Source organism: Prionailurus bengalensis, chromosome X (genome assembly GCF_016509475.1).
Source record: "Prionailurus bengalensis isolate Pbe53 chromosome X, Fcat_Pben_1.1_paternal_pri, whole genome shotgun sequence".
NCBI classification, from domain to species: Eukaryota; Metazoa; Chordata; class Mammalia; order Carnivora; family Felidae; genus Prionailurus; species Prionailurus bengalensis.
The window spans coordinates 16102031-16115106 of NC_057361.1; the positions used below are offsets into that span (position 1 = coordinate 16102031).

Sequence of the window (13076 nt, forward strand, 5' to 3'; positions counted from 1 at the left end):
CAATCCATGCACATATAGCTACAAGTACATAGCAAAAAGCCTAAAAAGACCCACACCAAAATAAAATGACAGTGGTTGTATCGGAGTACAGTATGGGTCGCCAATTCAAATTCTCCTGCTTCTTATTTTCTAAATCCTATAACACAGTCGCTATATTTATAAACAAAAAATGTAAGGTTCGAGAACACTGGAGCTAGAAGAAGAAACAGCCTAGAATCCACCCCCTCCGTGCAGGTGCTGGAAGGTGAGCCCCTCCCTTGAGATGGTGAGCCTGCGCCCCACCCCCTCCCCCAGCGATGGCGGGAGCTCCTCCCAAGGCCCTCCCAGGGACCACTCTTCAAAGGTTTCTTCTTCCCCGGGGGACCACACCTCCTCGTGTGGCCTCTGTGACCTTAGACTGCTCTGAATAAAAGCCAGTCTCACCGGCCACACTACTTTTACTGAGCAAAGGAGGTGGCGATGGTGGACGGTGCACTGGTGACATTGGCAGAAAGTCCAGAGGCCCCGGCAATGGCAGTGGGAGAGGGCTCTGAGGAAGCAATGGGAGGGGTGTGAGAAGAAGGGTTTCGACAGTGAACGGGAGTTGGGGGAGGGAGACAGAGAGAGAGAGAGAGCTGGCCAGGAGGAGAGAGAGGAAGAGGTGCTGGGGAGGAGATGGGAGGGAAAGGGGTGGGAAAAGAGAGGGAGGAGGAAGTGGAGAGAGGCAAAAGAGGGATCAGTAAGAAGGGCAGGGAAAGGCAGGGATGTGGAGAAGCAGGATATGCAGGAGGGTGAATGTGGGTGAGAAGAGGGACGGAGAGGAGGGGCGAGGAAGAGAGAGGAGGGGGCGGTGAAGAGGTGGAAAGAAAGGCAGAGGAGAAAGGGAGGAAAAAGAGAGGGGCCCCAGGGAAGGGCAGGAGAGAAAGAGTGGGAGAGAGGGAGGGTCAGAAGAGGGTGGGGGGATGGGGGATCGGTGGACAGACAGCGAAGGTCAGACAGAGAGGGTCTGAGGGAAGAGAAAATTGGGGAAAGAGCAAGGAGTAAAGGGAAGGTATGGGGAGAGGGGTGAAGACAGAGGGTGGGGGTTGACATGGAGGGTGGGAGAAGAGAGAAGGTGGGGGAGGAGAAGACAGAAGGTGCTGGGGGGCAGGAAGGGGTGGGGACAAAGAAAAAAGAGAGGGAAGAGAAGTTAGGAGGGAGAGAATGTGGCAGGGAGAAGGTGGGGGAAGGTGGGAAGAGGGGTTACTTGGAAGGCAGCAGAGGAAGAGAGAGACAACCCGGAAATGTGAAGGGAAGAGGCAGGGAGGGTAGAAGGGAGAGATGGAGTGGGTGGGGGTGGTGAGGGATGAGAGATGGCTGACGGGACCGAGAAAGGGTGGGGGAGAAAAGTGGAGAGGAGAGAAGGCATGAGGTTGGACAGAGGTAGCCCGCCAGACTTTGGATGACAGTCCCCTGCCCCCTTTCCCCTTCATCTCTCTGACTGGGCGGTTACCTTGCCAGGCAGTGGCTGTTTTTCACAATGTCTTCATCTCTTCCTCCATTTAAGAACCCACAGGTTCCCTAAAAGAGCCAGAAAGTGTCACAACTGTACCCCACCCCCACAGTGTGCTATCATCAACCCATCCAAATGCCTCCGAAGTCACATCTATGCTTTTTTACACGATTGGGGTCTCAAAGGATAAAAATAACCCCATTAATCACTCAGAAGCACAACTGTGCCCGACAGGGCCAGGAGCCCTTCCTCAGGGGAGCCTTATGAAAGGGGCTCCAAAGATGGATGGGACAATGTCAAAGGCTCTAGCACCGCCTCACACTCATCACCCCTTTGTCAAGAGAAAATGGGCAACGGGGCACTTTCAGGTATTCTGGCTTACGGCTTTCAAGCATCCTCGTATATAGTGCACGCCCCAAGAGTGGCCCCCAGGTACCCCCATCTCACCAAGCACTGCTCCCAGGACAGGGCTTCATTCAGATCAGGGGACTGGAACCAGGTGCGTCCTTCTCCTCCTAGAAGTGGGCCCACAGCAACCACCTGTGTATCTTCGGGAGCGACATGGACTCCAGTGGGCTCAGCCTGGCTAATGGGAATTTGGAACTGGAATGAACAATCAAGTCACTCTTAACAAGCGGCTGGAACTGTGGCACATGCCCCATGAATGAAATGCGCAGAGAGAAGAAAGGGGACAGGGGCAGGGAGGAGGGGAGGAGAGAAGGCGAGATGGCACATGGGGCAGTTAACCCATCCCTGGTTCTGGGGCTTCTTGGGACCCTTGGGGTGCAAGAGAGGCCCCTGTAACCCTGTAATAAGCCCTCCTTTCCAGGTAACAGGCTCTGCTTCGCCTCCTCACTTGAAGAAAGTCCTTACTGCACGTCTGCAATATGAAGCAGGAGAGAGTCCTAACCCAGTTAAGAAGCGTGGTCTCGATCAGTTAAGATCCAGGACAAAGTTTCTACCAGTTAAGAAACCTAGATCAGTTGAGAGTCAGGAGTACACAGCACATTCTCCTAGGGAGCTCTTCCAAAATATGCCCATCGGTCCACCAAAATCAGACGAGGAGGACCCAGACATAGAGTTCTGGTGCACATCCCTAGTGGAGGAAGCCACCAGCTACACAGAAGTTCTCCTATCTGCGATTAACCATGACCTCATCGCATAGAAGGAGGGAGAAATAACAGAAATACACGTCCGCTGCTACAGGCATGAACTCTGCCTGGAAGATTTTGGAAGAAATAAAACACAGACAGCCTTGGTCAGGGGACGGGGGAGGAATCACCAGAGAACTGGAGGGCTGAGATTCAGAAAGAGACGTGTCATTGTGAGCACTTTTCATTACAAAAAAATGAAATTACATTTAAAAATGTTTTGAAAATTCCCCAGCAAGTAGCTATAGTCTCAATCCCCAACAAACAGGTGAACTCCTTCCCTGTGCAAATTGTGTCCTCCACTGGGGACACCCCTACTCCCATTCTCTCCCCAGACCCAGCACCCCCCCCACCAGCTAAGTACTTTCTTTTCATTTCTTTGCTGACAAAGGCAGCAATTAAGCTAAAACATCACCATCAATTCCCCACCACTTGCTCGGCCCAACCTGCTCAAGGGTCAACAATGAGCTACCTGACGGACTGTATTTGGGGTGACACGTCTGTTGTCCATCTAATATTTTATGGAGAACAAAGGGGCAGTGAGAAATCACTGGTTAAGTGAAAAATGATCCCATTTTGTTTGTTATGAAGAGCGGTTTGGGGTTTTGATTTCTGAATGATCACAACAGGAGAAACGCAACGCCCATTTATGAAGCCATTCATGTCAAAGGAATTTTACTCAGAAGCTAGCATGTAAAATGCTCAAGCAGAAGGTAGCGTCCAGAACAGTCTGGTGAAGAAAATGAATATCCGTGAAGAAGCCGGCTAAGAAGAGGGGACAGCAAAGCCAAGAAGGCCTTTCCCAGTTCTTATCCAAAACATTTAAGCACCTCCTTTGAGCTCTAGGCACAAAAATGAGAACTAGCTGGAATAATTAGGGAGGACACTAAGCTAATTAAAGACTTGTCACACAGGGAGTGGGTGTGTGATGGATAAAACTAGTGCAGCCCCAGAGGACCAGACCTAGAACAGGGCCCCAAGTCTTCCAAGTCTAGAACAGTCTAGAAAAATCCAGCAAAAACACAAGGGCTGATGTTTGCATACCGACTGATAAATAGTTGAAATCTAAGGAGATGGTGATTTAAAATGTCTATACATGCTGTACTCCGGTGCTTAAAGACTTAAATTTGTTAAGCAAAATGAGTAATTAATGAGACGTCAACATTTATAGCATTTAATCCAAGCTACTGAGGAAAGAACAGCAGTATGAACTGAATAGCACTTCATCTTGCCACTCTGTCCCTCACCTGGGGGCAGGCCAGCCTCCTGCGGTGGCCCCACCACTTCCATGGCCACTGGAAGGAAATCAGCTTAAGGCCTTTACTGGGCTTTTCTTGCCAACTGAATGCAGTTCAGTGAGGACAAATATTAGTGAGGATTTTTTTTTGTTATTAGTGTTTTTTCTTCCCGAAGCTAAACATAGCACAGTTTATCACCCCAGGAAGGTCCACGAGATACATTTTGCTTTGCTGAAGTGTCCCCTAATGAAAACTATTGGCTTTCCTGCAAGATATTTACCCATACAATAACAATCAAGTTGAAAACCAACTTCTCATAATCACCTGGGGTGCCCGCATACCTTTGCCAGCTAAAGGAATTCAGGCAAAGAAACATGCAACTCTCGACTCTACGTGTGGATTGGAGGGGTCAGTTTGGCAGTGCAGTGCTTTCTCCCGTGACTGAAATATCCTGATGAATCCCAGTAATTGCCAAGGAAGTTACCCAAGCAACTAACTCACAAATGCTTCAGGATAGAAAAGGATATTCACAATTCCCCCAAGAGGACGAGAGGGATGTAACCAAGGGAGGTGGCTGGAGGGACAGAGTCAAACTGAAGTGCCTCCCAAAGGAGACGGTGACCAAACACATGTAAAAACAGCAAAACCATACTTTCCCTCTTCCTGTATTCCTTTGGAATCTCAACTGGGACCCTTGGACTTCTACCAGGTGTTCTCCAAAATGCCTGGGCAGCCAGGAACCCCCAGGGGATCTGGATTCTATGCTTCAAGTTAGAAACTTGCCAGGAAGGGGTGATGAAAAACTTTTCGAAATAGATAGTAGTGCTGGGTGCACAAGACTGTGAATGTACTTAACGCCGCTGAGCTGCGGACTTAAAAATGGTTGCAATGGCAAATTTTGTTATATCCATATTACCATGATTTTAAAAATTAATAACGTAATATACCAAAAACCACTGAACTTCACACTTTCGATGGGTGAATTGTAAGACATGTGAATTGTAACTCAATAAAGTTGTTTTGTTTTTAATTTACCAAGGAAACAGCTAGTAGAAAGAGCTTCAATGGGGGAAGCAGGAGCCTGATATTTACTGAGCACCTACCTATATAAGTTGCTAGCTCTTTCCTATTTAAAGGGAGCCGGGCCCTGCAGCTAGGGGACCATGCACTTTGCCTCTCAGAGTCTCAGTTCCATCATCTGATGGTGTGGGCTGCCATGACTGCCAAGGACCTTTCTAGCACTTCAGTTCCAGAGACCCATGTGTGAGTGGCAGAAGGACCCACCATCTGCCACCCGGCACACAAGCACATCCCACCAGGAAGGCAAAACATCAGGGGAGCCAAACACGGGAGAAATAAGTTTAACAACTCTGCAACCCAGGGATTGACAGAAGAGATGCAATGAGCTGTGTTAAGACACTTTCTACTCACAGAACAAAATGGTGAAAGAATGCCAAAGAGCCCTGCTTTGCAGTGACTTCTGGGTTTATTCATAAAACAAAGGCTGTGGCTCCAGAGGAAACCTTGTGTCCGGAGCAGCTGATGATGAAGGAAGGAAACGGTGTTTCAACCATCTGTGTAACGCTCAGAGCAGGCTGCCCCAACTTTGGGGGCTGGATAACCATTGGGGGGCTGTCCTGTACATTGTAGCATGTGTAGCAGCATCCCCGACCCCTGGCCCCAGACGCCAGCAGCCTGCCCTCCCCCACCAGCTGTGACAACCAAGCGTCTCCAAACATTGCCAAATGTCCTTCTGGGGGGCAAAATCGCCCCCAGTTGAGAACCACTGCCAGAGAGAATTTTCCATCTTGAACTTGCAGTTCTTTGTCGAAGCCACACTCCATGTGGCGTTACCCTTCTCATCCACCGCAGTGCGGGCCACCATGAACTGTCGGCAAACAGACCTTGTCAGCACACCGTGCCTGGGGGATCTTACAGAATTGCACACACACTCCTGGCAGCCAATAGCCTAGGAGAATTTCAAGCAGTAACCATACTTGGGTGAAAGGGTTACTCATTCATTCATTCAGTAACATATGGCACTTCCCGTGTGCCAGGCAATGAGCCAGGGCAATGTAGTTGGGGACACCCTGTCAGAGATGAACAGACTTAATACAAGACGACATGTTATATAGCACCCTTCGGAGCAGGCCTCAAAAGATGAACAAGGGGTGTGGCAGGCTGCTAACAGCCCCTCAAAGACACTCACATCCGAATCCGCAGAACCTGTGAATGTTACCTTCTGTGGTAAAAAGGATTTTGCAGACAGATTAAGCGAAGGGGCTTGAGATGGGAAGGGTAGCCTGAATTACCCAGGTAGGCCCAATAGAACACAATGGTCTTTATAAAAGGAAGGCAGGAAGTTCAGAGTAAAAGAGGAGATGTGAAGACAGAAGCAGAGGTTAGAGTGATGTGGCCACAAGCCAAGGAACGTGAGCGCTTCTTCCAGAAGCTGGAAAAGGCAAGGAAATGGACTCTCCCTGAGAGCCTCCAGAAGGAACACAGCCCTGCCCACACCTTGATATCAACCCAGTAAGACCCAGTTTGGACCTCTGACCTCCAGAAGTGTAAGATTACAAATTTATGTTGTTTTAAGCCACTGAGTTTGTAGTATCTTATCACAGCAGCAAGAGGAAACTAACACAGAGGGACTACAGAGGGACTACAGAGGGACTACAAGGCAGAGAAGAGAATGAAATCCCTTCCCCATGAATGGAAAGGAACTGCATGGCAAAGGCTCAGAGGCCTGAACAAGCATGGAAAAAAGGCAGGCATGGCCGCCAAGCTCCCCAAAGGCTTTGCTAAGGCATTCAGGATCTAAAGCATCTGCAGAAATGTTTCTAAAGCATTCCAGAAACATTTGGGCTTGACTGTACACTGGAAAGAACGGAGAGAGAGGAGATGGGAAAAAAGAGGAGGCAAGACCAAGAGGAGAACACCTATGGAAGTGGTGGGAAAGGCAGTGATATCCTCCAGGAAGTGGGGGACGGGGAGGAGAAATGCTGAGCTCCGCGTGTAGCATGCTCTGTTTGAGGTGTCCAAGAAACACCTGGATAAAGTTAGCTAGAAGGTTAGGAAAAATAATTCATTCAATCAATATTAACTTGGGGCTTCCCATGTGCCAGCACAGGGACACAACGACCAAAGTGATGCAGTTCCTGCCCTCCTTCAGCACGGAAGAGAAAAGCAGAAGAGTCAGTATCAGAGGGATGTGCTATGAAAGAGACTTGACCGGCCACGGCTGGCTTGGAAGATGGAAGTAGGCCGTGAGCCAAGGAATGCAGAAGACTCTGGAAACGACGAAGCGAGGAAAGGGATTCTCCCCTAGAGCCTCCGGCAGGAATGCAGCCCTGCCCACATTTTGATCTTAGCCCAGTGAGACCTGTGTTGGACTTCTGACCTCCAGAACTTTAAAGACAATAAACTTATGGCATTTTGGGGCACCAAGTTTTTGGTAATTTATTACAGCAGCAATCAGAAACTAATACAGGTACCGGTACAGAAAATGAGGAACAAAGATCAAAAACCCTAACAATGCTAACAATGTATCGTAACGTCCCTTCTAAAGAGGACGGAGGGCAAAGAAGGATGATGGCGAAGGCCTATGTGATACTCCGGTAAAAGTCCAAGAGACACTGAGATGAGCCAGCTAGTGTCACTAATGCCTGGGTGTTGGAGGTCTGGCATGGACCAGATTCACGGCAGAATCAACACTGTACTGTTCTAGTGATTCCATACGAGGTTTGTTCTGAACTAGGAGCATATTTTTCTCCTTCTCTAAGGCCATGTGTCACTTGTAACAGCATCTTATATTTGACCAGAGTGCCCAGGTACTACCCTTCAGTGACCCACATACTCTGGACCTCAGCTTTCTCACCTGCACGGCAAGAAGGTCCACCCCCGACCTTGACCATGCATCAGAACCACCTGGAGGGCTCCTTAAAACACAGATTGCTAGGCTCCCCACCCTACCCCAGTTCATCATTCAGTAGGCAGAATTGGGGCCAGAGAATTTGTATCTTTAACAAGATCCCAAGGAGGCTGATGCTGGGGGACCACACTCTTGAGAACCCTGCATTAGACTCTCCTCTCACAATGCCAGGATTCCAGTATTTTTCTGCCCTGCGTCTTTCCCGTTAAGAGCCATCCTGACTTATTGGCTCTCAGCAGCTTGCTCCGTGTGACTCTGTATCCCTTCTCTGGGATGGCATTTCAGTTGTCCATTGTGCTTAATGTTGAACAGTCCCCAGACTAGAGCTGGCCCGTATTAAGGAAGTAGCCACAAAGTATACCTAGAAAGGCATTCTCCTCCCCTCCCCCACCCTCGACTCCTTTTCCCTCCCCCCATTTATCTCTTAGTTAACTCAGAAAAGCAGCCCCTGCCGGCCAGGAGCTGGCCCGGCAGTCTCCCATTGAACAAGCAATTTCCCCAGAACACCAACATCAGACAAGGCCACTCTGTGACCAGGATGGGACAAGACAAAAACAAGACCACTCTGTAATCCTGTCCGAACACGGAGAACAAGTGAACCTTGTCCAAACCACAACAGTCTCCACACATCCCCGAATCCTGGCCAATAGGAGCGACTGCTGCTCCTTTACCCATCACAGCCTTTCTCTGGTCTTCCCTGCTTCTCAGGAAGATGCATGAAGACCCCCTACCGTGGAAATCCCTCACTTCCAGCCAGCATCCAATCCAGAGATCACCTGGCTTCCTTAAACACTCCCCTAAAGCCCCTCCCACAGGCCCAGTCCTACGCGGGGTCCTGTCCGACGCGGCTCCCCGTGATGCACGCTGTCCGTCACTGCCAGGAGAGCAGAACCGCTTGTTCCACTACGGATGTGTTGACGGGGGTACTGGAGGGCAGTGATGACTCCTACCCAATTTTCAGATTTCAGCTCAAACACAATCTCCTCAAAGACATTGCCCTTACCCTCTGCAACCTAAATCACATTGCCCCTCTCTAATCTCCTTTCACGAGACCTACCAGGGCTTATAACTGCATATTGTCATGAGTATCGCACTCAGGCCTACCTCTCCCACTAGCCGGAAAAGCCTAAGCTGGCAGGTCTATGTGTGTCGTGCACCCATTCCTAGCACAATGCCTGGCCCAAAGCAGGAGGTCAATAAATACCGGATGGAGAGATGGATGAATGGATGAATGCTGGCCACTGTATGCAACCTGCTTTAAAACGATTTCAGGGGCACCTGGGTGGCTCAGTCAGTTAAGCGTCTTGACTCTTGTTTTCGGCTCAGGTCATGATTCTCCTGGTTCGTGGATTGAGCCCCACATCGGGCTATGCACGGGCAGTGAGGAGCCTGCTTGGGAGCCCCTCTCTCTCCCTCTCTTTCTGTCCCTCTCCTGCTCATGCTCTCTCTCTCTCTCTCTCTCGCTTGCTCAAAATAAATACATAAACATTAAAAAAAAAACAATTTCAAACATAAGAGCTGATGAGAGAATATCAGTAATGCAAAAAGAACTGAAGGTCTGTGCAACCAGCAAGGTAGCAAGGTTCTGCCTGTGTCCTGATGGACGTGAAGGGGCAAAGTAAAGGTGATGAATGATAAAGGTGGAGTCTTTCTTCCAATTCTAACTTTAGACTGTGAAGGTCAGTGCATTGCATTCATTTTTGCTTTAGTTTAGCGTAAAGCAATCTCTCACCAAAACAATACATTGCTGAAAACAGTCCAAACTTTGTTGTTATTCTGGAGTTTTCTAAACAAAAGTCATTTGCTGGGCTTGCAAATCTTTCACTGTTCACAGATTGGGATCATTAACATTTGTGTGATCATAATTACAAGAGGCTCTGCCCGTATCTGACACTGTAGGCATCTGCCTGCAAGTTCCGAGGGCACATTCTGAGCGGGCTTCCATTAAGAGGCCATTTTACAACTAACTGGCTTCACTTCAGGTTTTTTTCAGATTAAAGACTACATAAGACAGTTTTACTGTGTTCGCCATCAACAGAAAAATCATTCCCAGGCCAGGTGAGAACGCAAATGTATCAAACTGATACACTGAACAAATCTTTTGCAAACCAAGGAGACTTGGGGATGGGGAAGGGGGCGGCGCCTGTGTGTACACACACACCTGCTTCAGAAACGGCACTGTTAGGTGGCTCCATCGGAAGACATGCAGAACGAACTGTTACCTACCTGTACTTCATCCCAAATACACTGCTGAAGACGCTTTAGAAAATAGCAGGCGATCTTTAGCCATAAACAACTATGGGCATCTTAAGCCCCACTATAAACATTTTTTTTTTATTAAATTTTTTTTTTCAACGTTTATTTATTTTTGGGACAGAGAGAGACAGAGCATGAACGGGGGAGGGGCAGAGAGAGAGGGAGACACAGAATGGGAAACAGGCTCCAGGCTCCGAGCCATCAGCCCAGAGCCTGACGCGGGGCTCGAACTCCCGGACCGCGAGATCATGACCTGGCTGAAGTCGGACGCTTAACCGACTGCGCCACCCAGGCGCCCCTAAACATTTTAAATAATTAAATGACAGCATTCATTTTAATCTTATCGCCTCTAAGCAGTAACACCTGAAACAAATGAAAATCAGTTTCTGCACCCCCTCCCTTTTGTAATGGTTACAGTAAAAAAAAAAAAAAAAAAAGATTAAGCTTGAAAGGACTATAAACTGCAGAAGCAGTCTCTAATTTTCTTAGGAGGCTCTGGATAATGAAAACAGTTCAGACTCGAATAATAAACAGGTCTGTTTCTTCTTAAACTGGACTCCTCTTCCCACTGAGATACAGAAAGCACAGTCCAGCCACAGGAGAAGACATTTGGATCTAACTTCTTTTTTTGTCCAACCTTCTCGGGACCCACAAAAAAAGGAAAGGTGATCAAAATAATCACTTTCAGTTACCTCAGGAAAAACCAACCTGTTACTCAAGTAATCAGTAATGTTTAAAGTATATGCTTCTGTTAATAAACTAAATCATCTTATTAGATGGCAAAGCAAAACAAGAGTGTTGAGCTAAGCATTTTGTCTTCCACCAAGTAGGAGGGTTTCATACCCCCTCATTCATTCATTTATTCAATAAATATTTATTCAGGGCCTGCTCCATACCAAGCACCAAAGAAAACAGCACCGAGCAAAACGGCACCCACGCAGTTCTGTCCCTACAGTCATGGAGCTTACAGTAGGGAACATAAATGTTACACTCAAATAAATATGTAATACCACTCTTTTTAAAAAGGTGCTAGAGGAGAAGGGTGACAGAGAAACTAATATAGACTGGAGGTGGTGCAGGGACCAGAGAAGGGCACTGAGAAAAAAGTGACATTGAAGCTGAGAGGCCATTGGATGGCCACCACTTTAGAAAAGGAAAACCATTTATGGCAGTGACCACAAATGGGATTTTAACTGCCTGTCAACAACTGATTGGGTTAAACCTCCCCTTTTCCACTGCATCCGTCTTCAGGGGCATCCTATGACCGCTTACCTATCACTGTTGGACTCGCCTACTCAAATCCTATTACCTGCCCACAGAAAGGTCTCACTTTATTATGATTTATCGTCATCTACAGCCTTCCTATGCCTGGCCTAGAAACACCTAAAATTATCTGCCAAAGGCATGAAAGACAGAGATTGGCTGCCAGCAAGAACATTAACTGGATGGGCCACACGATTACTAGCCCAGGCAATCACAAGTCCTTTGCCCAATAAGGTGCCACATCCTCTGGGCAAGGTGGCTCCAATGTGCCAGTCTACACCAGATGGGACCCAGGGGGCCTAATGGTTAGTTGCCTACTTGGAACTGATGTTCCACCAGTAAATCGAGGACTGGATCACCGGCTCCAGTTCCCCAAGCCTTCAGACTTAGAGGATGTAGGAAGTGCCCTTTGAGCATCACGCAGCGGAGAGCTCACCAGGCTGAGAGAAGGCAGGCAGAGAGAGGGTCAGGGCCGGGAAGAAGAGGGGCGCCAAGGGAGACGCGTCAGGCGCTCAGGACCCGAGGATGGCACGCCAAGCCGGGTACTGGGGCGTTTCCCGCACCCCCCCACCACCACGTCGTCCCCCAGCAAACGCAACTCGGTCCCTGGCCGCGCCGAGACCCCGAGATTCTGGCTTCCCCCGCGGCGGGGCCAGGGACAGACAACGCGAACCCCCGCGCAGGGCCGGAGCCCACCAGCTCCCATTACCCACGTCCTCAGCGCAGAGAAGGGCGCGCTGGGGCGAGAAAATGGCCAAGACAAAACTCTCCCCGCCCACCCGAAGAACCAACCACACCCCCTGCATCCCTCAGCCTCAGCCGCCCCGGGCCGGCCCGCGATCCTCCGCCCAGGACCCCGCGGGGTTCCGGTCGGTGCCGCGCGGGCTCGGCAGGGACGCGAGTGGGAGTGAACGGGGGTGCGCGAGGTAGGCAGAGTGCCCACCGCGGTGTCACCGCCGGGGCCCTGCCCCCGGAGCGCCCTCCCGACTCCGCAGTCCCGGGACAGGCGCGCCGCCCTCAGGCTGAGGTGGGCGCCCGGGCACCGGGGAGCCGGCAGCCCCCTACTCACCCATTGGCGTCGAGCCGGGCCGGGCCGCCGAGGCAGCGTGAAAGTTGGCGGAGGCGGGCGCGGGGGTCGGGCTCCGGGATCAGGGCTCGGGGCGCAGGGGTCCGAACGCGGCGGCGGCTGGGCCGGCTTTCTCCTCAGTAGCGACGGCGGCGGCGGCTCAGCGCCGCCCGCTGCTGCCTCTGCTGCTGCTGCTGCCGCTGCTGCCCCGGGGTGATTCCTGCTGTTGCTGCTGTTGCTGCTGCTGCATCGCGGCCCGCTGCGCCCGGCTGCGCCGGGTTTCCTGCTCCCCGCGAGTGGAAATTGCGAAAAAAAAAAAAAAAAGGAGAAGAAGCGCCGCCCAGCCCAGCGCCCGGCAGCCGCGGCCGCGCAGCCCGCTCGCCCCCCTCCTCGCCGCGGCTCCTGCGGCTCGGCCTGCCGGGGACGCGCGGCCGCCGAGGCGGGGGCGGGGCCAGTGAGGGGCGGGCCCGGGGTGGGCGGGGCCTGTCCGGGGCGGGGCCGGGGCAGGCGCCCCCGGCCTCCCTGCGGCTGCGGCGCTCGGGCGCCCCCTTCACCGCCCGCTGGGGAGGGACCCTGCTCTACGAGGCCACCCCACACCCGAGGCGGCTCGGCTAACGCCCGGGGAAATGCCGCGAGACTCCTCGAGACTGGAAGGGGGGTCGTGGGGGAGGGGGCGTCCGAGTGGAAGGGCACGTGGGAA

At 50.9% G+C, this 13076-nt stretch overlaps 1 protein-coding gene across 7 annotated transcripts in view; it reads right to left on the reverse strand.

Moving 5' to 3' along the window:
* SH3KBP1 (SH3 domain containing kinase binding protein 1) overlaps positions 1 to 12835 on the reverse strand; it is a 334334-nt gene extending 321499 nt beyond the window's left edge. For 4 of the 7 annotated variants that reach the window (XM_043570580.1, XM_043570575.1, XM_043570578.1 and 1 more), the window contains exon 1: positions 12380 to 12775. In XM_043570580.1, coding sequence (XP_043426515.1) covers positions 12380 to 12383 — 4 coding nt within the window. In that variant the 5' untranslated portion in view covers positions 12384 to 12775. Of the gene's footprint in view, positions 1 to 12379 lie in introns of all 7 variants that reach the window. The other 3 variants (XM_043570579.1, XM_043570581.1, XM_043570577.1) reach the window with 3 other exon arrangements.
* Between the last annotated feature and the right edge of the window lie 241 nt (positions 12836 to 13076).